We start from the raw sequence: 27,292 nt of genomic DNA, 5'->3' as shown, positions 1-27,292 counted from the left end.
GTCTTTAAATAATCAAAGCTGAGACCAATGTAAACTGTTGGGTATAGCCCACCAATTCCTTAATCGTGGACCAAAGCAGAGAAGCATATTAACTATTCAGTATTTTAAATCACTAAAATATGTACGAACAAACTCTGATATTGTCTTGTTAAAGCCTGATAAAAGATCAGGCGTGATTGTCAAGAACAAATGTGAATGTAAAAGTAAGACATTATCCATTCTCAGTGATGAAAGTAAATTTATACCTGATGGTGAATTTGCAGGTATTAGCAAAGTAGAGGGAAGAATAAATCCAAACATAGTGAAACTGCTACACATGAATATTGGTTCTGAGTATGGACATATACATGGATTACCTGAAATTCACAAACCAAACATTTGTTTACGCCCAATTTTATCAGTGCGTCGATCACCTACACATAACCGAGCTAAATTACTGGATCTTGTTGGAACACGTTTATATAAGTATTCTGTGAACGATTCTTTTGAGATGGTCGATCATTTAAGTGATATTAATATGAAGAGAAAGACAATGTGTTCATTTGACGTGAATTCCCTGTTCACAAATATACCTCTGAAAACGACTATTGATATATTATGTGACCACACTTCTTTGAACAGCCTTAAAAAATTACCTGTTCCTTTAAAATTTCTTAAAGATTTAGCACTATTATGTACTGACAACGTCCAGTTCATATTTGAAATTGAATAGTTTTGCCAGATCGACTGGTTGCTATGGTTGGTCCATTAGACTATTATTAGCAGATGTGTTCACAACACATGTTGCAAATCTAGCTGAAGACCTAATCGTAAACATGTCTGTTTATAAGAGATATGAAGATGACATCTTAGTTATCTGTGAAAGAAAGGACGATATAAATTGTTTATTGAGTAGACTTAACACTCTGCAAAATCACATCAGCCTTTGATGTGAAGAGGAGAAGAATGACCGGCTTCTCTTCTTAGATATGCTACAAGTAGACGAGAAGATGGTTTAAGCAAACGATCCATCTTTCGAAAACCAACGTTGACGGGACAATACCTTAGTCACAATATTTACTGATGTTGTATAGTATTCTAATTGTCGTGTGAATTAGGAATTCCAGGATTAACGCAATTGAATTAAGAAGACACAGGCACAACGAAAGTACTGTATTTCGAAATCGAGCATTCAACAAGTACAACAGAATCATTAGTTAATTCAAACACCACATCCGCCACAGCTTAAATAGAAGTATAAGTGTTTGTAATCGGTTGTACGTCTTCTTGTTAAGTTCATCCTGAGTCTGTCCGACATTGTATAAGATAAAAACTTTGTAATATCTAGAAAGTGCTCATTAGTATTGGAATTAACAAACGAAATCGGAACAGACTCACCTGGAATTGTATACAACCAGCATGTCGGTTTTGTAATGAAATCATTAATATCTAGAATTCGAACCATAGATTTTTCAACACTATCCTCCCCCACGAAATAATGTTGGATCTTTATATCCCCAAGTTATGAATGATGTGGCTTCATTTAAAACATATTTCTCACATTGTTTAGAGTAAACATTAGAACTGTTTTTGTGATAAGGGTAAACAGCAGTTGATATGAAATCAACCGAAATGTAATCAAACTCGAGGTCACTTAGTACTCGTGCTTCGCATTGAGCAGGTTTTTCACAAGGATCAAATGCATTATGAGGATAGGTAATATATGATATGACATCAGGATTTGATTCTTCTGAAATATTCTTATGAAATTCATTAGGACTGTCATTGCAGAGCGTAGGATCGTTAGAAAAATCAGCATCTATCCAAACCACATCAGGTTCTCGATCATGATTAGGTTCATTTAACATATTTTCCTCAATATTGCAAGTAATTTCATTAGAAATATGTGAATCATTAGGAAAAGTCATACCTGGTACAATAGCATGAGAATTCTGATAAATCGGTTGATTAGGAACTGTTGTCTCACAAGAATTCTGGATTTCATCTAACTCTGAACTGTCATATGACTCTGCACTGTCTTTTGAAATCGTTGATAAAGATAAATGATCATTAGAAACATCCGAATTATTTAAATTTAAATTACAAGATTTAGTACAGCTCGAAGCAAAATGGACAGTAGCTTTGCATACTGACTGAATGTGTCCTACCTTACCACATTTAAAACATTTAGCATTACGAAATACACATGGATTGCGAGCATGAAACTTTCCACATGATAAACCTTTACCAAACTTCATCTCACCTTTGTGATTTGCTTTGTAATTCCTCGTTGAAACACCTTTCATATTTACACGAGAATAGGAATCACTGTTAAATGAACGCAAGTTTGATTGACCCTGAGATTGTAGTTCATCACGACGACTAAGTAAAGTATTAGAAATCTTCATCGACTGGATATCAAGTTCATTCACTGCTTCGTAGTTAATACACGCAGTCCTAGCATCTTGAAAGGAACAGTTTGGCATTTTTAACAGCTCTCTTTCCAAACTCGGTATGTTTATTCCTGCAATTAATCGATCTCTCAGTTGCATATGAAGTTGATCACCGAAATTACACTTGGCAGCTTGTTTCTGTAATTCAAGGATGAATTCCCGAACCTTTTGGTCATCTTGACGAACCATCTTATGAAACTTCGCCCTGTCACGGCATTCAAAACTGGTGCATTTTACATGACTTAACAATAGCTCTTTAAGAGTTGCATAAGGGAGTGAAATAGGTTTTTCTGGATATGCTCAAGTTTTTAATAAGCTGTACGCTTCTCTCCCAATGAATGTGAGGAAGTGTGCCACAATATTAACATCCTCATCATCTTCTTTGGTCATGCTCCAAATTTCGAACCTCTCCAAATAATCCTTAAAAGCTTCAGGAGTTGAATGAATATCCAACTTTTCCATTGCAGGTTCCATCACGACGCCAATATAGTATTCTAATTGTCGTATGAATTAGGAATTCCAGGATTAACGCAATTGAATTAAGAAGACAAAGCACAACGAATGTACGGCAAGGTAAAAACGGTGATCCCTTTCAAACCTGTCCGCCGTTTCGTTTCAACGACCTTGAACGCGCTGACTGGAAGCGGGCATTCCGTATTTCAATTGCCGTGTGTGTGTTGGGTCCTATGAGTATTAAATGTTTCCATATATAAGTCATCTTTTGATGCATAATAAACACTAAATAACTGCTAAGAGCATTAACTGAGTATTTTCTGTTTTGTAGTGCACACTTTAGCTCTGTTGTTCCTTCGAAACTTGATCTGTGGTCGTAAGTGCTGTAGTGAAAGTCAACAGCTATATATAATTTGTTGATAAGGTCCAGAAAACAACGTAAGAAAGATAAAATAACGTAAAAGGTTATAGATGCGCATAGTTTTTGTGAGTTAAGACGAAATGTCAACTGAAGGGTAAGTCCTAAATATTTGTTGTTCTTCCTTCAGTTAATTTTTTTCAAGGAATAACCTTTTTTTAATAACTATTGTATGTTGTCTCTAGTGCTTCATGCTCAAGTGAAATTTCAGTGGACGTAAGTGACGCATTCCAACGTATTATGCTGAACAAGAGATTCGGAAGCTGGATCGAATTAGATAATGCGCTAAAGGATTTCCATAAAGTATGATAGGATAAATCTATGTTTTCTCAGATGACCCATACACACTATGTTCACGCAGGAAGTAGATTGTTGAAGGGTGTGAGATATAAATACTTGTTCGTAGTGTTTCGTTGCACGTTTGGTCGTAAACGTAAATCAGAAGGTCTGAATGTGAATAAAAAACCATGAGGACTCTAACTAATGTGTTACATTTAAGGTCTAAATTTTTAAATTGCCAATCGATGTTTCGCGTAAGATTGGAGGGTCAACAATACGTTATAAAATCTTACAACATGTCTCACAACCATCCGTGTACTAGTTCGTGGATGGTTTGTGAACCGTTGAGTAGACGATTGTCATCAGAAGAAAAAGAAAACTTGAAACCAGTTATATTGCACTGTCAGTCGACGGACGAAGTTATCGAAAGTATTAAGGAAAGAACAGGTAAGCAGGTGACCGCTGCTGATGTCCAAAATATGAAAGCTGAACTCTCCACTGGTAAGTGTATATAAATATATTTCAGGTTGGACTCGGAAGCAGGTATTGCAGATGGTGCGACAAAACGGTGAAGTTAGAGAGCATGCAGAAAATGGATGTATTACGGCGATATGCTTCAGCAGTTATGATCAGATACGGCTGTACAATCAATATCCCGAAGTCGTGTGTATTGATTCTACTTATAAAACTAATAATAAAAAGTGAATATGATTTTCGTTTTGTTCTACTATGTAGATATTCATTATTCCAATTAGTGGTGACAGACAATTGGGGTCGAGGTCGAACTGTACCTATCACGTTTCTGGATGCCACGTAAAACAATGTGGGCGCGTGCCTTTTACGGCAGTGTATTAACTTTGGGTAACAACACGAATAATCGTGTTGAGTCATTAAATAGGAAGATAAAAAGATATGTACGCAAAAGCGACAGCTTGCACAAATGCATGTACAAGGCTTTTAAGTGGAGTTCAATGACATTCTCTAGAAAAAGCATTGAAGACCAAATAATCAGTGGAAGAACATACAATTATGATGCTCCACAGCGTCTTATCCCCTTACTTAACATGTTGACTCCATTTGCAAGATCCAAGGTGTTATGCGAACTTAAAAAAAATGCGTTTTGTTAACTTAGAATATGAAAGCGGCGAGTGGTTGTTTATGGTTGACAGCGGACAACATTACGAAGTGGATGTAAGTATTTGTCAATGTAATTGTAGCACGTTTAATATGTGTCGATATGCGTGCCGCCATCTCCTGCTGGCATATGTTAAAAGACGAAATCTAACAGGTAAGCTATTTAAATTATAAAATATAAACTGCATAGCTCATCAACTTCTTAGGTGTTGCTGCAGATGGAAATTAGACAATAGGTACAACTTACAAAACAACACAGCAATTTCATTACGGAGACGGAGTAAAGAATATATACAACTTCAACGGCTCCGAAGAATGTGCAAACAACAAATTGTTGAGAAATATGGTGAACGCTTCGCGAATCAGGTGGAGAGAAAAGTCTACAATTTTTACTTAAGAATTATAAACAGCTAGACAGCAGGTTTACGATTAACAGTTCTTTGTGGCTTTATTTTATACCACTATTTATACAACTTGTAAACTTATCTTTCCACTTTAGTAGTCATGAAAAATCAATAAACTTTTTCTCATTTTTTATTTTCGTCTTCTTCATACTTTCATGGAGAGGTTTACCAATCGCTTTAACGAATAATTGTGTGAAAATTAAGAATTTGTACTACTGTATTAGTTACGAACTGTCGTTAAAATTTAGCGTTATATCGTTGTTCATTGTGATGAATCAACGAGTCAAATAAAACAACAATGCGACTTCCACGTAAAACCTTACAGATTAAACAACCGCCTTACATATTTTTCGTTGTCAGATTACGTCCATTATCAAGTTAGTATTAGTATGGAACTAGACAATTTCATGCAGCTAGTTCCCTGATAAGATGGATTGCGTAATCCTTAGACCACCCTTCCACTCACACTTCTTTGCTAAATTATGTTAACTCTTCAGATTGTCTTCACTTATCTTATTAGTTCTTAATTCACTGATTTATTCATTACATCTAGAATTATCACACAATTTATCTTGTATGCTTCTGAGCTTCACTCGACTATTACACCACCCATCCTTTATGTTCCCTTAAGTCTAACATCAAATGACCTTTGACCTGTTCAAGCATATACATATGTATAGTTATTATTGATAACCTAGGTCATTCCAATTCTTTGCTTTCTATTATCTTTCATACTATTTCTTCCCTCAATCTTAAATTATAATGCATATTCAGTTGTATGCAACTTGTGAGAAACCACGAAATGTAATGCAGTCACATGATTCTGCGTCAATATTTGTTTTGGCTTTATTTAGACCATAATTATACAAACTTACAGGATTTATAATGTAAAACACTGCTTATGGTTGTTATATTTATATTTAAATAATTCATTAGATGAGTGAACATAGCAGTAGGCAATATAAAACAGTTATCGTAAACTTGTAAAACGGTCTTCCACACGATCTTCCGTAATCCTAAATTCCATAAGCTTCATACTATTCTGAAAAACAACAAATCCGTTTTGAGACAAACAATTAAACTTTGTTCTCAGTATCATATTCAATAAGTTATTCAAATAGCAAGTAACAGACTGTGCCTATAATTCTTTTATTTACAAGTAGTGACATTCATTCATAACTTCCTAAGTAACACAACAACTGTATTACCGAGACGGAGTGAAGAGTTTATAATAACTCATTTGTGAACCCTATAACAGACACGTCACAAATCAGTATTAACTAAAAAACATGGTTGTGTCACCATGCTCAAAAGAAACACCGATCGTTTTACTCATGAAGATTTTGTTCCTACTTGATGTGGTGTTATACACTATTACTGCAGACGTTCAAAAAGCCGCTGGACAACACGATAAACGTCAATTGTCACTCACATAATTTTTCTCAGATACGTTAGATAATTATGTCACTTCAGTACAAAACAATGGTACCTCTAATGGATATAACTTTTTATGGCTAAATACAAACAAGTTATATAATATTCACAATTAGGTTAACGCTTGATTGCTTCTACTTACATTTTATAAACAACTACCGACATCCATGCTCACCGTCACCGCAATCAAGGAGGTGAACCATATGTAAAAGATTTTACGGTTCATTTTCATGAAAACTCAATCTGTGATGTATTTTTTGACTAGTAACACGGTGAACTTTACTTGCTTGAGTTTGTATTGTTACAAATAACTATATTAAGCTAACTTCAGATTTACTTACGTGGTGAGCAAGAAATACGTGAAACTGCCAATAAATTGGAATAAAAACTATGTTACAAGCACTAGCAATACAGAAATTGATGTGTCATGCAAAAAAGCCTGTTAATAGCTGTTAAATAACGACACAAAAAATCCACGACAATATGTAACGTGTGCGCGAAAATTCATGGCTTACCCGCCAGTCCGTGCCCGAATGTACTGTACTTAGAATTCGAAATCGAGCATTCAACAAGTACAACAGAATCGTTAGTTAATTTAAACACCACATGTTGAGGATCTTCTCAGGTACACCATAGTGTCGAAGAAGTTTCCACAAAGTCCTCCTATCCACGCTGTCAAATTGTTTCTCATAGCCAATGACTGTTCAACGATGATCCATGGTGTCGCGATTTGGTCTGTTCACGGTCGATCCTTACGGAATCCGACCTGTTGATCCCCACACTGATCGTCTACTGAATCTTTCACCCGGCTGAGCAATACTCTGTTAAAAACTTTTCCTGGTACAGATAGTAGTGTGATACCTCTATAGTTTTAACATTTGCTCAGATCTCCTTTCTTTGGTATTATGATGAGGTGTCCTTCCCTCCAGTCTATCGGTACATGTTCGTCCCCCCAAATCTTTCTAAATAGAACGTGGAGCATGCTTGCAGTTACTTGCATGTCTGAATTCATTGCTTCAGTCGGTATGTTGTTAGGTCCTACTGCTTTCTCACTCTTTGATTTGTCTGATGGCCATGCTGATTTCTTCCGTCATTGGTGGAGAGACATCTATGGGAATGTTTGTGTATGCTGCTTCCATGTCCGGAGGGTTCAGTGGAGCTGGTCTATTCAAGAGTTCCTCGAAGTAATCCACCCGTCTGTTCTTGAATCTCGGTGATTTGTTTTTCTTCTTTGTCCTTGACTGATCTCTCTGGTTTACTAAATTTCCCTGCTAGTTTCTTCGTTGTGTCATATGGCCGTGTCATATTCCCTTCTCTTGCAGCTTTTTCCGCTGTCGTTGTTAGGTCTCCCACATATTTACGCTTGTCGGCCTTAATGCTCCTCTTCACTTGCTTGTTTGCTCTTGTGCATTCAGCTTGTGCCTTGACTTTCTCTGCTCTTATTTGGCTGTTGTTTATTGCAGTCTTTTTGTTCTTCCTTACCTGAATCTTGTCTAGGGTTTCCATAAAGATCCATTACTTATGATGCTTCTTCCGGCTCAGAACCTCCTGACACGTTGAAGTCATTGCTTCTTTGATCCCTTCGCAGCTGTTCTCCACAGTAGTTTCTTCTCATTATTTGAGTAGATCTTGTAGGGCTTGGAACCAGCTGTTGAGAATGATCTTGAATTTGTTGAGTTTGTCAGTATGTCAAAGGAAGGTTGTATTGAACCTCTGTACTGCTGTTTCTCCAGCTGTCCAGGGTTTCTTTAGTTTCGGTTTCATCTTGGCCACAACTAGGTGGTGATCTGAAGCTGCGTCAGCTCCTCTCCTGGTTCCCACGTGTTCCATTGTCCCTCTGAATTTTTGAGTGAAGCAAATATGATCGATCTGGTTCTCCGTGGCGTGATCCAGTGTGGATCATGTAGCTGTGTGTATGTGTTTGTTTCGTAATATTGTGCCGCCTATAACGATTTTGAAATTCACATAAATTTGCAAATGTCTCACCATTTTTGTTGCTTTCCCACAGTCCATGTCATCCCGTGATATCTTTATATCCAGTGTTGTCCATTCCGATTTTGGCGTTTAGGTTTCCCATTAGGATGGTCAGGTCTTTTCCTGGGCACTTAGCTATGATTGATTGTAGCCTCTCATAGAACTGATCTTTATTGTTGTCGTTGTTTTCTTTGGTGTGTGCACAACACTGGATTTCACTCATAGTGATCTCATTCCTTTTTTGAAGGATGCTCTGGTGATCCTGGATTCATGAGATTCCCATCGTACAGGTGGATTTCTTGCTTCTTTGCACAATATCAGAGCAACTCCTTGAGTGTGTGGAGCTATTACCTCTTCGTGACCGGAGTGCAGCAGCATCTCTCCCGTATCTAGGCTTATCTGTTCAGCTTGGGTCAAATGTGCTTCACTTATTCTGGGCATCGCCAAGTTGTGCCTCCTCATTTCCACAGCTATTTGGTTGGTCCGCCCGGTCCCCACATTGTCCGGACGTTCCGTATACCTATAAAAATTGTTGCCCTGTTTGTTAGAAGGGGCATCGGCTTCGTGACCTCCGAAGAATCTTGGCTTTCATCCTGAGGCATTATAATTCTCCCTTCAACTCGGAGGGCAGAGCTTTAATGGTTCAACTTGTTTAATCTGATCGGCGTTTTTTAGCAAGATTGTTTTCTACGGGATGTGGTTGCAGACCCCACGCACAACCCTTCTCCTTGTTGTGGGCTTTGGACTGGCATTAGCTCTAGAAGAGCTACAGGTGGAGTTATGATTTGCAATTTGTAAGTCCAAAAATACACGTACACCTTAACCGTGAGAAACACGGTTTATAAATGTAGAAGCCTTATATAGGATATAAGTGTTTGATCATAAGTATCTTCCTCGCGTGTGGAGGAACAATCAAGTGAGATATGTTGTACTAGGTGATTATGGGAAATCAAGCAGTCAGACTAAATCTACCGATCGGGATGGTTGAAACGTGTTATATTTACCCAACCACCTCATACCCTGACGCGCAACGCTGGTTAACATGGGAGTTGGTTGTAATAAACATAGGGACGTCTAAACCAAGACTTGGCATCAATTCATGAAATAATTAACTGTTGGTAAGTTCAGACTACCTGATCGAGTTCTACGAGATAGCCGCAATCATCAATTGTAGATGTCGAGTAACAGTTGAGGACCAGTCACACTAGCCCAAATGCACTTACTGTTTATCTTCCTCTAAATCTTGAATTTAAGTTTCCCTTCCGCTTGATTATCGTGATCAGTGGTTAGACACTTTGAATGACATAGCTCACGACCGTTTGCAGTGACGCAAATACATCCACTCTTTGTCTTCCCCAAAATTCTGAGATTCTAAATTTCCTCTTCTTTATTTCACTAATTTCTATTTTGTCGAGTCGTATCTCCAGTCCCAAACCCTTCCTATTACCACTGGTACTGTTACTACCTCTACTTTTCTGAGATTTGGCCCGAAAATTTCATCTTTGCGCTAATGGTTTATGGAGACTTGAAACGATGTACATACGTATCAGGTTCTACGTTGTGACTGATTCATATCCTGTCTTTATGCTCTTTAGAACCATATTCCTAATGTTTAGTCGTTCTCATTATCATTAATACTGCTATAATATGAACTCATTTGGTATTATGCTTGTTAACTTCATTTTGCTGTGCAACTATATGCTAGACTATACAATGGTTATGATTGACTACTAAGTGTTTGTAAGACGTGGTTATTAAATCTAGGGAATACTTTCATAACGTTATCTATCCAAACAGTTAAAAGCACTGAATGAACATAATTCTGCGGATGGAATATTTAAATTATTCAAGAAGATTGTGATGCAGAATGTTTATAGTATATTCCTATTCGTCCATCTCGAACATAAATATTATTAATGAATAAAAATATTAGAGAAGTTCACTGAGTTACTATGCTTTGGAATTGATTCATTTCATGAGAGAATTTGTTACCAATCTCAGTTAAGTAAAATTGTAATAATGCTTCTTTAAACCACCAGTAGGCCAGCTCTACTGACGTTCTTTGCTTCGGACCCACTTATTTTTTACTTAATCTTGTTTCTGTTGTCTTTTTTATGTCTGTTTTGAAATATAGAGACTTGGGCTAGTGCACTATTGTTCTAGGTTCGATATTGTATCAGCTTGGAATTTATACGTCGTGAAATACTTTATTGTGTTTATAAAATACTTGAGTGTTGTATGAATAGCATTAAAATAATGGTTTTGCTTACTAAAAATTGTCAATGCTTTTTATTCTTTTTAATTAGGATTGTTCATTTGATCCTAGCAGATCCTTGGGGTTTTGTCGAGGATCCTTTAAAAGTTAAAGATCAGTCGAATGTAGGTGCAGCTCAAGCATGGATATTTTCGACTTTCCGTCAAATATTCCGTCCCTTTAATCCTTTATCCTTTCTTCGTGCTGCCGGGCCTTTCGGGCCTAGCCTTATCCACTATTTCCGTCAGGATCTAAGAGGGTTTTTCGATCAAAGACCCATTCGCGTGGAAGAGGTGAGATATGTTTTCGATAAATTTTGTTATCTAAATAGTTGTTGTTGTCTGTTGGAATAGCGAACTATACGATAAGTATAAAAATGTTTCGAAGAGAAAGTACGTTTATTAGCTTATTGTGAAGACGTAGTGGTCCAGCTATACCCCGTAATTTATAGAATTATAATCATATGTTTCACATACTTGCTAATAATGGGTTAGTAATTTTTGTCTGATAATACTTAAATAAATTGAACAAACTCATTCACCAGGTACTTGAGTATGAGCCATACAGAGTGTGAGGTCTCATGATATTACCCGGCTGTCCGGACAGAAGGAAATGGAGCGGAGTTCGAACTTGGAACTTGGTGGCCGAAAGTGGAATAGCTTAAGTACTAAGCCACTACTTCTGTATCTTGTGCAGTTTATTGTATATTAAGATTTAATATATTTCAAGTTGTCTTTAACATGAGTTCATTCAATCTAGAGAAAATTATGGAGATATTTACTATATCAGGTGAAACTATTCGTAGTTGATTGTTAAGTATTTATGGGACTTCAGCACAGTGTTGTTTCACAAGCAGTTCAGCCTAATTCGGTTTTCTCATTAAGACTGCTTGTTTACAAACGGGTATGACTGTCAGGCGTAAAACGTTAAGTGGGGTTAGTAAGTCGATCAATAAGGCCGTTAATTTCCATTGACTGGAGTGATTCCCATCGGTTTTAAGCACTTCCAATCACTGTTAACATCGATATGAAGTGCTCAATTCTAGATGAACAGATTAGAATGAGAACAGAGGTGAGGATATCAAGAGATTCCAACAGTTTTTGAAGCCAAATACTGTCTTCATATGCCGTACATTTTAATCGGGGTGTAAAAGATAACCGTACTCTGTAGTTGGAAACGATAGCTATCACTGTGTTGTTCGTTTGAATCATCCTATTGATGTTTAGGACTGCAATTGATCGTTTTTTATTGGCATATATGCATCCTGTGCGGATTGCCTTGGTGTTGCCTTGGGTCACAAGCATTATAAGCAAAGATGTATGATGGCCAGCAGCGGGATCCAGGATGCTCGTCAGCTGGATGTACCTTTATCCCAGAGTTGATGTTCACTGTTCCGAAATATGGTAATGTAGGTAGATTCGCTCGTTAGTTCTGTGAACTGGAAGTTTTAAAATGACCTCTATTTTCAATTTTCCGATTTACTCTAAACTGGATTTCATTATTACTGTACCGTACTGACCTGCATGTGCCTAAGTGCCCGACAGGATCATGGTCAACTGTAGTAATGAATTCAGGGATAGGCTGATCTTTGACATAGCAGGTTCACATCATTTATATAAGCACGATCAATAATTTGCAACATGGGCTAACAGATGAGAAGCTACCCAGGTAGGCCTTTAAATTAGATAAAATCAGCGGAATCGTATAACAGAATATTCATGCCGATATATTAACTACTGAATAAATGTGCTTGCATGTTAGTGCAGTATTGTGATTTCGTAGTCGTTACAATCCGTACAAAAATGGCGCCTTGTAGAAATTATGACGTTGGAGAACATACACCTAACCGAAACTTCACATTTCTGTGCTAAACTTGTGGTGCTGCTTATGCAACGTAACTGTCTGGCAAGTTTACGACTATCACAAAGTACCTGATGAACGGTGCTCGGTACAAGGAAGGTATGAACTTGAAAAAGCGTACTTGTTTCAGCCGTAAGAAGAAACGCCATGGCTAAGCAATGCAAACGTGATGCTGGAAGAAAGCGAAACAAAAGATCAGGAATACATTCAGACATAAAAGCTGTTTTGAAGGATGCTTTGATGATCCTGAATCCATGAGATTCCGATACTATAAGTGCTTTTCATGTTTCTTTGAAGAACATCAGTGCAACTACCTATATACACGAGACATTTTCTTCTTCATGATCAGAGTGCAACAGAACCTCGCTCGAAGCTTATCTTTTCTATCCAGCTTGCTTCTAACGGTTTTTGCTTGTTCCAAGCTCCTCCAGGTTCTATCTCATTTCCTCGACAACTTGACTGGTCCTCTCAGTCTCCTACATTGTGGCGACATCCAATGTACCTATGTTAATTGTTGCTCTGATTTTTAGAAAAACAATCGGCCTCGTGACTTCTGAAGAATCTCGGCTTTTATCATAAGGCATCATAACTCTTCTAAATGTTGCCCCTTGTACTCCTTGAGCAGATTTAAAATGATTAAAATGAATTTTTCTGGCTGTCGTTTCTTAGCAAAGTTCTTTTTCACGGAATGAGATTACTGACCCTAGAAAAACCTCAGGCAGAGTTGTTTTAGTATTTAAAAAAATAATAGTGAACCTGTCAATCATCTACGAAGTTCAAAAAGCCTGATAGGATAGTTATATATATATATATATATATATATATATATATATATATACTTCGTTAATAAAAGAACTTTAAAACCTGGAAGCAGATTTTGAACTTGTTTTTATCAGTGTTTATCAATTGTCGGTTGGTTGTTTGTTTATTTTAAGTTTTATAATGTAATTGTGATTGGTTTTAGGTTGGGCCTACGGTAATTTGAGAATCTTTTAATGCTAACAAGACTAATGAGAACTTAACAGACTGGACGTCTAAGAAAAACGCTTCAACGGTAATGATCCACGCACCTAATAGAGAAGGGACGTTTTAGGACAACGTTATCTTTCGAACCAAAAATCGAAAATTCAACAACTCCATTTACAAAGTAACACTCATTGACGTTGGGATGCATAAGACAACTAGCAGACTGTAATTAAAAACAACTAATCTGATAACAGTGTAGATCACTACTGAAATATAATTTAGAAAAATGTCATCGAGATTATTCTTTAAGAAAAAAGATAACATGTAAGTAATCTGGGTTCTCCTTAGCAGTTTATACTGGCGAATCGGTAATATGTTACTCGGTTCGACGATTTCGTCTTCAGGCGCTCTCCGTAATCTGAGTGGATTTTTTATAACTTGCATGAAATTTATGCATCAATGTTAGACACTTTTCTTGTTGTAAATGTCTAGTAAGTAAACGATAATGTGTAATTTTAGATTACAATTCTAATATCCAACATTTTTTAATTCCTAAGATGACAGAAATACCTCGAGCAGAACAACTTGAATCGACCCAGAATTTTTCTTACGATAATCACATTCAGTCAACTAATGGTGAGGATGATGTTTTCAAGCCTCCATCACCGATCCACAGAACGATGAAGACTGGGGAGACCGTCTATGACAAATCAAATTCCAATACAATGGATTCTATTGATTTAAATGATTTGGATGGGTCTGTAGCTTTGGATTACGTCTATCATATTAACTGTCAGCACCCAAGGTACCATTGTCTTAATTACATCTATTGGTTTTTTTAGCTGGACTAAACTGTTCACCATCTGATTACTGTTATTTCGCATAAATAAGTTCGTGTTATTCAGGAGTAGAAAGAAAAGTAAATTGTTTGAGGGATTGTAACTATTTTTAACTTTTGTGAGGCTTTTTCAGAGGCTTTTCCTAAATGTTTAATTATGTCAGGATCAGTGGTCGTATGTAGACAATAAAACCAACTTATCCCGTCAAATGAGAGTGATTTCCCCGTATTTTCGTGTTAAAGTAACTAGAGGTTCTTTATTTAATTAGATTTTTGGTTTATTTAGCAAGAGTAATTAATTTTGTAACTGTTGTATTGTAGGCTTTCGCACATTTTTGTGGTGAATAGTTTCTTCGACTTATGACGGCTGATTCTCTTAGTCATATATATATATATATATATATATTGAGTATCTGCACGTTGGTATTCTCTTCTCGAATTAATTTGCTGTCCACAAATGTCTTGACTCTGTATACGCATAAGTCTCCCAGTGCATGTGAGCAATACGCTCTTAAAAGTGATGTACATCATTCTAGTTGGATGAATGAAAATCTATATCTTGTTTGTTTTAGAGGTGATTATCAGTGAATAGAAGGGTGGAAATTCTTATCCAAACGATATCGTTCCGTGATTAGGCATATGATGAATATGTAGGAAGTCACGAGTCGTGACCCTATTTTCTATAAATGAACAACTATTAAGAGTTTAGGATGTAATCGAGCGAATTTTAAAACCTTTGATACACTAACCACCAGTTACATCAAGGAATGAAAATAGGCACCATGTTATAGCATGAAAGTAATTATTGTGAAATGTGATCTAGCTGTAAGCTATCGTTATTTTAACTAACATCTGAGCAATGACATTTGAATTTCGCCTGTAGATGTATGCTAACTACATAAACAGTTCACTGTATGTAGCGAATTTTTATGATCCTGTTTTGTTGATTTTATAAGTAGCTTAGCATACTGTCTTCATGGTCAGTGTTTAGATGAAGATCCATATGCTGTTACCACAAACACTGATTCTGCTTTTCATTCGTTCTTGTTATAAGTAACCTTTTAGTTATAATTTTTATGTATAATTATCAGTAAATTGACTATTTATTATTTCTGCAAAAACACTTGCATAACATTGCTTTCTGGATTTTCCATTCGATTTATTGTCTTTCGATATTACTACGATCACATTGTGCTCTATGAATTATTGTTATCTGTGTGGAAAAAGTCTTTAAAATTGTCAGTGATTCAACTTTTAATTACCAAACTGCATAACTCAGAAAACCCCGTATAACAGTATATGATCATTTATAAACTCAACATAACTTCTGTTTTTCATAAAACCTTTCTTTATAATTCTTTGAATTCTAGCGCTATATGGAATTAATTTTCATTTGTCAAAGGATAAACCATAATAGCATATCAAAATGTTTGACATCAAAATTCATTGATTTATACAACCTAGTTTATAATTAAACATAACGTTAATTTTTCAGTTGCTCAATTTTTTCAAAACAAGCGATACCATTGTACTCCATAAATCTCATAGTAACCATCTGTATATATATATATATAATCTTGGTACAGTTTTTGACATGAAATTAAGTTTATCACATCACATGTTGTGTCACGTTTAAATAGAAACAAAAAAGTCACATATTACAACGGAATGTTATTAGGCACAAATAGAACAACTTAACTATGATACCCGGCGTGATTATTATCAAAACATTTGCGGATTGTTTGCAAGTCACATTTAAAAAGTCTGACCCAGTATACCTTCTGTCAAGTAAACGCTTTTAAATTAGCCATTTAAAAAGAATTACTGGCAACATACCAGGATTTACTACTTCTGCATTGAAAAATCTCACTGAAAGCAGTTTTTATTCTAGATTTATGTATACATATAGCGGTAATCGCTCATGCTAAATTTTAAATCGTTTAAATGCCTCATGCTAATCAACCGTATAAGAATTTATTAAGTTTTGTTTATTACGCTGTTCATAGACCATGAAGTACTTGCGACAATAAAGTATCAAGAAATTCGTTGCAAAAACGAAATCACAGTGTCGTAAATGTACGAATCAGGAACTTAAAAACGCACAATTCATGTACGATTACAGTCAAGATGTGAATATCATGTTGTTTTACAAAAATGTGAAACACTGCTACTGATGATGTTACTAATTTTTCTTACTCTGGCATTCTTACTACTAATCTTATCTCACTATGCCTGTGCGATGTGACAATTGGATACCATTCACATATATTAACCCTGTTTGAGCATGAGCTGTCAATCAGGACTCTTCACCCAACACTGTCCTGGGCTCTCCTTTCCAGTTTTTGACAATTGCTGTCCATTATGTCAATGTCTGCCTCCCATTCCCGGCGTAATGTGTTTTATGGTCTGCCTCTTTTCCTCTTGCCGTGAGGATTTCAAATTAGGACGTACTATGTGATGCAGTTTAATACTTTCCACAATGTTATGGCCTATCCACTTCCAACATCTTTTCCTAATTTTTCTTTGGTCGGAATCTAGTTTGTTCTCCGGCGCAGTAGGTTGCTGCTGATGGTATCTGGCCAACGGATCTAGAGTATCTTACGTAGACAGCTGTTTATAAATACCTGTACCTTTTTGATGATGGTTGTGGCAGTTCCCCATGTCACAGCTCCGTGTAGTAGAACTGTCTTGGCGTTCGTATTAAAAATTCTGACTTTGATGTTAGCTGACAGTTGTTTTTGAGTCCTAGATGTTCTTCAATTTCAGGAATGCTGCCCTTGGCTTTGCCAATCCTTGCCTTCACATCAGCAGATCTCCCTTGTTTATCAATGCTACTGTTCAGGTAGGTAAAAGTTTCCACCTCTTCCATAGCTTCTCTACCAAATGTGGTTAGGTCGCTGCTCGCTGTGTCGTATTCTAGGAACTTGCTTTTTCCTTTGTGTATGTTGAGGCCTAATGATGGAGAGACTTTCTAAATTGACTGTCTTCGCCCGCACTTGTCTGTGTGTATAGGATATATGAACTAGGTCATCTGCGAAGTCCGAATCGTCTAGTTGCGTGAAAACTATCCACTGTTTTGCGTAATTTCTCTGAGCTGTAGAGGTCTTAATGGTCTAATCAACCACTAGAGGAAATAGAAAAGGAAAGAGTAAGCAGCCTTTTCTAACATTGGTCTTCACTTGTAATGCATCTGTGAGCCTCCCTCCATGCATGAATTTGCAGCATAGTTCTTCACAAGAAGTCTGTATGATGGTGACAATCTTCTCAGGTACACCATAGTATCGGGAAACGTTCCATGAGGCTTTCCCATCAACACTGTCAAATGCTTTTTCATAGCCAAAGAAGTTGATATATAGTGGTGAGTTTTATTCAATTGATTGCTCAACAATGATCCGTAGTGTGGCCATCTCGTCAGTACACGATTGATCCTTACAAAATCCAGCCTGTTGATCTTGAAGTTGGACATCTACTGAATCTTTCATTCGGCTCAACAACACTCTGTTGAAAACTTTTCCTGGTACTGACAGTAGTGTGATCCATCTGTAGTTCTCACAATTGCTCAGATCTCTTCTTTTTGGTATATTGATGAGGTATCCCTCTTCCCAGTCCGCTGGTATTTGTCCCTTCTCCCAGATCTTTCAGAAAATAGTGTGGGCATCTTTGCAGTCTTCAGACTGACAAACTTTAGCGCCTCCATAGCTATATTTGAATTAGTTTTGTTCTGTTTGGCGTCCCTTTAGTAGGTTTTTTGTGTACAGGATGTGGGTGCTAATTTTATAGTCAACCCTTGTTTCTCGTTCATAATCGGGTTCAGCAGTATCCTTATTTCAGTAGGAGTTGTATAACGAAGTAATAGGTGAGTTCAAAGTGTCGAGTACTATTCAAATATTGAGGCTTAAGCTATGTTCAACGTTTCATGGTTGTGGTTTGAGAATGGTTGTTAAGAATCATATCGTTATAATTGCTTGGTTTATTAAGAACTTTTACTCAGTGCTATCGTCTTACTCGTATGCCAGCCGGAAATATGTGTGAAATGAGGTTATAATTGTTTTTTCTCCTTTTTTGGCCAGATTCTAAGCGCAGGAGAATACGAGTTTTGATCAGTTGAATGAGGAGAAGAATAACCTTTTTTAATCTTGGCTGGAAGTGTCTTTGGAAACGCAGTATCGACTGCAATATACTGTTAAGTTATCCCATGGTTATATTTCCTGAACTCAGCATCGCTATTTCAGTGACTCGGATCGTGGCTAACATAATGTCTGTCATTTTAGGGACGCATAGTTGACACAGTTCTAGTGAGTATATAAATGTCGGTGCAAGTTAGCTCGACAATACTACTTCTCATAAATTTAGAGCTTCAACAGGACACAAACTAGAACTTAAGTCTGAGACACCGTTATTCAACACAACCCCGGAGAAGTTCTAGTGGGATTCGTTATTCTTCTCAGTTTTTAAACACATAGTAGTTGTCGAACAGCTGTCATCGTGTCCACGTGATCACGGAATAAGTCAGCAAACTGTTTTATTCGTTTGTTTTCGTTAATCGTTAAGAAGTCAGTCTTTAAGTTCTCCACGTTAGCCATAAAGTCGGCAGAAGCTACACAAATTAACTTCATGAAGAGTTACAAATAAACCGATGCTGCGGATTTGACATGGCTTCAAAACGAATGGTTTGACTGTCACAGTGAGTTGCAGTGGACGACTGCGTAGCTCGATATGAAACAGAATAAAACAGATGCGGAAGCAGTACCTTCTGTCTAATCTATATGTGACATGCTTTTAATAGCTACTGGACATTATCACCGTCAATCTACTGCTCAGTTTGCCCCACTTAGCTTTTCGGAAAACTTTTAAGCTCACCACACAACTATTTTAAAAGTCTGGAGTGTAAAGACCGAAATTCCGGCATCTGATATAAGCTAAACTTAATTCGTCTGAAAAAAATTACGATCACTTGTGTAGCGTACAAACCGTTTTTATGTGACTCGTTTTAAATTATGTTAAAACATAAAACCCGCGTTCTGTTTAAACGATTATAATTTAGGAAAGCGAACCGAATTGTGTCAGAAGCACAATGTCTGTGATATGCAGTCAAGGCTTCTCTTACACAAAATAACGTACAAACAGTGAAAGATATTGTTAACAAATAAGTAATTGGGATCTGGTAGTCAGTAGGAGTATTACCAGCTGATTAGAACCAAATATCTATCCGCAAAAATTCAAGCAACTGACCCTAGAAACATTCAGAGGTCTGTAGTGGCACTTGGTCCTAATAGACATTCAATATTTAACACGAGAAAAACCCAAAGATGAAGAGGGCGAGAAAAATGAATTGAATTAATTGTAGTTGATCGTTTGGCATGGCTCGGCCATGCAGGCGTGTTCCCTGACGAATGTTGCCTTATATCTTTCGTTCACATTAAATATATTGTTCTTTCTATAGCGTACGTTTGTTCTCTATCACGTGTTAGTAATTTTTACGATGCAGCGAGTTGATGTAGACGATGATGTGATTTCCATGTAAGATCTTATAGATTAAGCAGTCATATCATGACAAATCTACAATTATAGGATTAGGTCTATTGTTGGAGCAGTAGTAATATCATAGTAGACCATAATTCTCCAGGTCAACGAATATCAACTGAACCACGTCGTAACTTTGAACTCAGTCAAACCCCACTTCGTTGTTAATGGCCCGAGAACGAGTAATTAATAAAGTTAAATCTTTAGCCAAAGTCGAATAATGAAAGTTCAGACAAAAAAGACTGAAGAGCATAAAATGTGGTTCCAAGAGTTCTGAGTAAAATTCAAAATATAAGACAGCAAAAAGAAAAAAACAAATAGCAATACTATTGAATAAAACACTGAGGAATTTTCGGCTTATCCTTTTCCTTATGAAGAGTTAATGATAACATAGAGGAGTAGATACGTCTGCACGTACTTTCTCAAAAATTCATTATGAGTAGATATAGCAAATGTCTCAAGGGTTCTTCTTCAATTCATGATGTACGCTCAAATCATATTCATCTCGACCTAATGGGACTTACCGCAGTGTGTCTAAAGATTGATAGGATCTGGTCAGCAGGGGGAGTCAGAGTGATAAGTTACACCCACTGCATTATTAAAAAACAAAGATTCTCACAATTGGTCACGGGAATTTTATTTAACAACTCCAATCTCCCCATTTTGAGGAAATTTTTGTTTGTGTGAAGGAAACTTTTGAGGAAATTTCACAAAAACCCCTATGTTTCCCAAGAATCTTACAACACTTTAAGGAAATCCGTCTATATTTATTGACAAACCCCAAACTATTCTGTAGTTTTGGGAAATTCCCCAAAATTTTAGGTTTTTCCAAAGAATTTCCTACAGTTCTGAGAAAACTCATCAACATTCTGTTATCAACCCCCAATATTGTTTTCGCATTTTGGGGACATTCTGCACGATCTCGAGTTATTCACAGTTTTGCATTCGTAAAAAACTTCAATATCACTGATTTTTTAGAAAGGCCTGGCGACTCAATAACATACACTCTAAAGTTGCCAAAAAATCTATTCAATTTTTTTCGCAAAGTGAACGCAGTTCCAAAGCAATCGAAACCATAGTTGGTAACAAGAACCGGTCTTTCGAGATAGATAAGCATAACTGTAATTAAAAGACTAGTGCGTTATAAATGAAAATGTTTATAAAGTTTAATAAAGTTTAAATTACCTATTAATAAATAATTCCTTCCGATTCTTAGCAATTTCTCATTCGTTTCTGTTGAAAACATCAGTTTGGTGTTGAACTTTCATAGTGTTCTGTAAAAAACAATTATTCTTCTGCGTTACAAACACAGTAGCAAAACAGCCGAATTGCTTATGGTCGACAAACGAATGCCCTATGTCAAAGCAACTATCCAGCCTAAGAATCCATGATGTCATGTGAAAGGTTGATTACGTGTCAATAGTGTAACATTGATGTTTCCTGAATAAAAGATCTACAGTTAGGTCTGTTGACGCTTGCGAAGTCATCTGCAAATAAGATAGGAAATAATTATTTCAGTATAAATGTTTACCAGGAACTAACACAGAAACAGGAACCAGTATTTAATTACAGATCTGAAGTGCATTGTGTTCACCTTTTCATTGAATCACTATCCACGCTTATTTAGGTTATTTCTTGTTTCGTGTAAGAAAGCCTGGCTCGATACCTCCATGGCTTGTGTTATTTGGTTCTCTGTACAGGTTGCACTTCAGAACCGTGAACACAAAACATCTATAAATGTATAAAAACCGGTACGTGAAATAACTTTGAATCGTCCTGTAGAACGTGTGGTGTCTGATACTTATTTTACTTTTAATCAAAGGTGAAATATTAGCAGTTGCCAGTTCCGGATTCAGCACGTAAGCTAGACACAGCTTGTTTGATTCTCGAAGACCGTCACATAGTATCTCGGACAATCTGGTCACTTGAAATTTTATAAACACTAATCACAACTTACGAACGGGTCATGAAACCTGCGCTTCTTCAAAGCAACTTCGAGAGTTCGCATTTTCTCAGGTGTTTTCAACGGGAATACGCGACTCGAAGTGTCTACGTTATCGCTGTGTCTCTCCTTAACACCCATGGATGAACATGTGATGTAAGTAGTCAGTTTGTCGATTTTGTTAGATAGTTCATTGACTGCTTCCAAGTCATTTTCAATGTTTATTGTCATCATTGTACACCCGATTGCTATCATGTCCACATTTACTACAACGTACGGCTTACTAACTTCCTTCTAAGAAGATTGAAGCAGTGATGAAAAATATCTATTTTCGATTAACTGCTTTATGAGCATGAATGCACTATGTACTTACTTAGCTGTAGAAGAAATGTTCCCAGTCAAAATGTTGGCAAGTCGAAGGTCGACTAGGACGTATTCAGTTCCTATTTCAGCAACCTCTAGTTCTTCAGATGTGTACAAATAGTCATTCATTTTATGTTTGACAACCTCAACAATGAATGATTTACGTACGTTTATCAATTCGCCCCATCGGCTTCTCAGTTCCACACGGTAGCGTGTCCTCCCCAGGTGTAACTGTGCATTTGTAAGGGAGTAATGTATTGAGTGATGCTTCCAGTCCCTCGGCTGTATGGTAGTCGTCTGGAAACAATGACCACAAAGTGGCGACAACTTACCACAATGATGCAATATGGTGTATGGTCCGAAGGAGAAGCGACTGTCAGGATCCACAGGATCTAGAAGCTTCTTGTTCAGTAACCATTTGTTAGGGACGACTAAAACTTGTTCTTTTCCTTGTCGTGAACCACGATGTACTGTCCGGATTGATGCTAAAAATCGATGCTATAGTGTTAGAAATTGTAAATTTACTACATTCATGAACTCAAGAACATTTGTAATAACTTCACAGTGAACGATGCGAAAGCACTAACCAGCATACAGACCTACTACACATAACTCAATCACATTGTCTGACATAGACGAGAAATTGATAACTAGTTTCGGAACTATGCAAATCGTCACCAAGAGAGTGTAGTATTACAGAGCCAGTAAGAATATGTACGAGTAAACGATTATGTGATTCTGTTTTCTACAATATCAACACTATCCTGAAGGTATCTTTACTCAGCCACAATGAATCTGTGTGACTCAAACGAATGGAGTTTCAAGGCGACTGAACAACGATCAATAGCACTGGCTTCTGGACGTCGTGAACTACATCTCTTTGGAGGGAGAAATACTTTTGTCTTACAACCTGTTTGGATTGGTTTTACACATTAACCATAAGCAGTATCTATTCAGGGAATCACAGCTGGAACATTGTATTTCGCGAGTTGCGAAATTCGAAAGACACTCAAGATCCGTTGGCCAGATACCACCAGCAGCAACCTACTGCGCCGGAGAACAAACTAGATTCCGACCAAAGAAAAAATTAGGAAAAGATGTTGGAAGTGGATAGGCCATAACATTGTGGAAAGTATTAAACTGCATCACATAGTACGTCCTAATTTGAAATCCTCACGGCAAGAGGAAAAGAGGCAGACCATAAAACACATTACGCCGGGAATGAGAGGCAGACATTGACATAATGGACAGCACCTGGCAAAAAGTCGAAAGGACAGCGTTGTTGGATCGAAGCGCGTGTACATTTTTCTGTGTTCACTACAATCGTGTAGTTTGAAAATAGTTACGAAATCCATTTTGGTTATTTTTGGCGAATAAGTGATAGTCTAGTTAAGTCGCAATATGTCAGTCACAATTTTATATGCATTTAGGAACACTATCTACGGCTATATAGAATGTTTCTGTAACAGTTCACATAAATAAAACTGTTTCCAGACGTATAAGATGCTTAAATTGATAGTAAAAGTCAAAATCCGGAATATAATCAAACAGTTCTAGTGAGTACAAGCAAAGCAGAACCGTAAAGCTGTTAAAATTTAGTGACATGTTCGGTCCAATGCAACGGTTTTCCTGAAATCCAAAAACACCCCAAAAAGCATATTATAACAAGTTTCCGTAACGAAAAAGTGTTCGAAGTCCGGATTTGTATCAAAGGTCTAGATTAACACGACTACTTGGCTTACCGCTGAAGCGTCTTTTTTATTTCTATATTTTTCTGCATCTAGTTTTATATTTAAATGTTACAGTGATGATTCATTCGTGAACAAGACAGCCCATCCAATGCAAAACATACCGTCAATTCACAAACATCTTAAACTATACACTTATTCGCTTGTTAATTGAGTCATCGTACCAGTGACAGCTTTAAACTTGTGCGTTGCACTTTCAGCTTGAATTAGCTAACTTTTGCGCGGTACTTGTGAAAGTCTGACTATGTAGCGAGTTCACAATCTCGATTCCAAGATAGTCTTAATCTAATGTTTGTGTCATTGCTTATTGTTTTTGATTGCTTTCGTTAATAAATGTAAGTACATTATGTGCGTTTGCTGGGTCGTTGACTCACCATTTCTTTTGTTCTCTTTTCCAGCCCTCCTCACTCACGCCACTCTACGTGCTGTTTTAGTACACATAGTACCTTCTGGCTACACGAACCGTCACAGGCTGAGACGGATCGCAGTGCTGATGTTTACCCTGGTGTTTAATAAATATTCACACAGTACGTTTGCTGAGTTTCGAATATTTCTATATGTCTTGTGGATTTGTTACGATTTTGTGATTTTGCTAATGCTGAATAAGAGGCGTTATTGTATTTTATGTGTATAAAGTATCCTTTGTTATCAAAGGTCACTAACATTAGTCAAAGGCTATCATCTATCCGTCTATAGAGTCGTACACTGAACAGATGTGTAGAGAGAGACCAAATAGACCTGTTTATGAGACGGTCAATCAGAATTGGCTGAGCTGTGTGTTCTTGTTGCAACTGCTATGGAGTTTAGGTACAAAAAATGAAGTTACTACAAATAAAAAGATATCAGTTACTAATACTGAGAGTTAAAGATAACGGAGTATACTAGAAAATCACTGCAGGATTTTTTGTTGCTTTTGTTATTTTCTCAGTGGATAGACAAAACGGACAAATCCCTAAGCGATATTACAACTAATGTTATCGTCAACATGTGGCAATTGCCCTAGTCACTCTGTAGCCGAATGTCAGAGTTAGGATTTGGTGTAGATAACTTTTTCTTAGTAAATGTGGTTTGAGAGCTATGTTATCTGATTCATTATTATACAAGACAAGCCCTGAAATTGGATAATTTTGTTGTAAAAATCTCAAGGAAGAAGTCCCTTTGTCCTTGTTTTCAGTAGTTCAAATCACTATTTCAAAGTAACTAATTCCACGAATTTGGTGTACATCTTGTTGTGCTCATGAGGTGTGGTAACTTGGACCGATGCATATATGTGCCTGGTCCTACGTTGTAGCTGACTGACTTTAGTCATAAGGTAGCCCTTGAAACCACTGAGTTGTTTGATTTCTAGGACCATGTTCAGAGGGCTGTGATACGTTAGTGAATGGTAATCTGACGCGACTATACATGGTGTTCGTTAACAAAGATAAGACGAGTTATTGCTAACTCGATACGTATACTTACGTGTTATCAAACTTCAATCCTTTGTTTAGATGTTTATAAAGAATATTGATTAGGATTCTGAGATCATTGTTATGTTGTGTTAGCAATTTTGACGAGGTATCAATATTTGAGATGTGTCTTACCGAATATACTGGAGAGATGTGGAATAGATTTTAAAAAATGAGATATGAGTCTAGAATACCATGTAGTAGTTAGCGTAAAGCTTGTTATGATAGAGAACAAGGAACTCTATAAGTGTCACGACGAAGATCGTATTTCTAAACAGCCATCTCTATCTGTTCGTTTATACTGAGACGTTACTGTTCCTTCCCTACTTATATTTTTCGGTGGCGAAACCTGTGTGATATTTTTCACTTTCACCATTTGTTCAGGGGAACGTGTGAAAATCCCGCTGTGATATTATTCCATTATGACTAGCAAACATTAGATTCGTACTGGAAAATACGAAAACAACCCACCCATCCCTATACCTTATTCCGTTCATAAAGCTAAGTCTCGAACATCTTATTTCTAGTCTTATAAGGATTCAGTAACAGTATATTGTGATGTTTACAGGATACCTAATGATCTGTTCTTATGCCTCAGAATTCCTTGATTTTACACAGGATTGCTGTAAATGTCAACAGCCATCAATTCTTCTGTCCCAACTCCTAATGGTGCTAAAAATATAGTCCCAGACTCATCGCCTGCTGCAGTAAGACTTCCGTTAGCTAGTTCCGTTCGCCAAACAACTGACGCTACATCGAATCAGAAAGATTCAACTAAGGTACCCATATGTCTAATAAAACTAGTCCGGTCGATCGTTAGAACTTTCTATTCAAGAGAACATTCTCTCATCGTTGATATGCTGGTAAGAGCTGATATAGAGTTATATTGTTATTTTTAAATGATCGTATTTTAATATTTTCACTATGGTTCTCGGTCTTCATATTCATCTATTATCATATAATTTAATCTAACTATTAATTGATACCAACTACGAAATACAAAATTACCTGTCATAAATATAAATACCAACTTGAGCCCGCAAACAAGTCAAGGTATTTCAGCTAAATCTTTTGTTATTTGAAGTCATATCATCCCTAGAGAGTTGATTAAATAGTATGAAAATTGGAGATAACCTCGAGTCTATGGAGTCTCCTATCCCCCCAAATGTTGCTCAAAATTTCGTGTTTCAACTCTACGTCAAATCACAAAGCAGGGGTTGCCAGTCAGAAATCTGCAATTATGTGCCACAGGTATATGCTGTATCTCTGAACACTCCATATTAGACTCAAGTGGGATTATTCACTTGACTAGCACACTTCACCCCCCTAGGTATCTGGAGACCATGAAGCAACTACTTGTGGCTAGTTGATTGTAAGTACGTCATCAAGTTAAAAGATAGGAACAAGTAGATCAGATAAACATATCGGATTCAGTATCGTCGAGAAACGTTTGGAATTATACCGCCCCTCAGAAGAATGGGATGTGTTTCTAACAGGTGATCATCTATCAACTAATAATTTAGCAGCTCGTAGTCTTGAACTTGGTCAGGAAGCCGTGAAGAGGTCCAGTAACAAGGGTCTGGATGTTAAGTTTCACCAAGTAAATATAATGGATCGAGATGGTGGAAAAGCGTTCCTAACGTTTTTAGGGAAAAACTATCCTAATGGTATCACCATTGCAGTAAATAATGCTGAAATTGCCTACAAAGTCGTTTTATTACTTTTACGTATCTCTATAGGCTAACTATCTGGTTCCATTCAGTAATCAGGCACGTAATTTTTTGAACACCAACTTTACTTCAACCATTGATTTCACGAAAGT

The 27,292-nt window shown here is 36.9% G+C and overlaps 3 protein-coding genes across 5 annotated transcripts in view; 2 read left to right on the top strand and 1 right to left on the bottom strand.

Moving 5' to 3' along the window:
- Positions 1-1,137: 1,137 nt before the first annotated feature.
- MS3_00003596 (uncharacterized protein) lies at positions 1,138-3,049 on the bottom strand. Its single transcript, XM_051211433.1, has one exon. It carries the CDS (start codon positions 2,619-2,621, stop codon positions 1,458-1,460), a length of 1,164 nt encoding a protein of 387 aa, XP_051071494.1. The 5' UTR covers positions 2,622-3,049; the 3' UTR covers positions 1,138-1,457.
- A 6,124-nt stretch (positions 3,050-9,173) lies between these two features.
- ABHD4_1 (Alpha/beta hydrolase domain-containing protein 4) lies at positions 9,174-18,103 on the top strand. Its single transcript, XM_051208659.1, has 2 exons — positions 9,174-11,075; positions 14,166-18,103. The coding sequence occupies exons 1-2, from the start codon at positions 10,767-10,769 to the stop codon at positions 14,448-14,450; spliced, it is 594 nt and encodes a 197-aa protein (XP_051071493.1). The 5' UTR covers positions 9,174-10,766; the 3' UTR covers positions 14,451-18,103.
- Positions 18,104-24,199: 6,096 nt separating this feature from the next.
- Positions 24,200-27,292, top strand: part of GTF2E1_1 (General transcription factor IIE subunit 1) — a 28,222-nt gene continuing 25,129 nt past the window's right edge. For 2 of the 3 annotated variants that reach the window (XM_051218757.1, XM_051218759.1), the window contains exons 1-3: positions 24,200-24,357; positions 24,421-24,549; positions 26,089-26,333. In XM_051218757.1, the coding sequence (XP_051071491.1) occupies positions 26,100-26,333 (234 nt within the window). In that variant the 5' untranslated portion in view covers positions 24,200-24,357; positions 24,421-24,549; positions 26,089-26,099. The remainder of the gene's footprint in view (positions 24,358-24,420; positions 24,550-26,088; positions 26,334-27,292) is intronic. The other variant, XM_051218758.1, reaches the window with a different exon arrangement.

The sequence above is a fragment of the Schistosoma haematobium genome, chromosome ZW (assembly GCF_000699445.3).
Source record: "Schistosoma haematobium chromosome ZW, whole genome shotgun sequence".
Classification (NCBI taxonomy): domain Eukaryota; kingdom Metazoa; phylum Platyhelminthes; class Trematoda; order Strigeidida; family Schistosomatidae; genus Schistosoma; species Schistosoma haematobium.
Note: the sequence above shows the minus strand (reverse complement) of the source record. Positions and strands in the feature narration are given on the sequence as shown.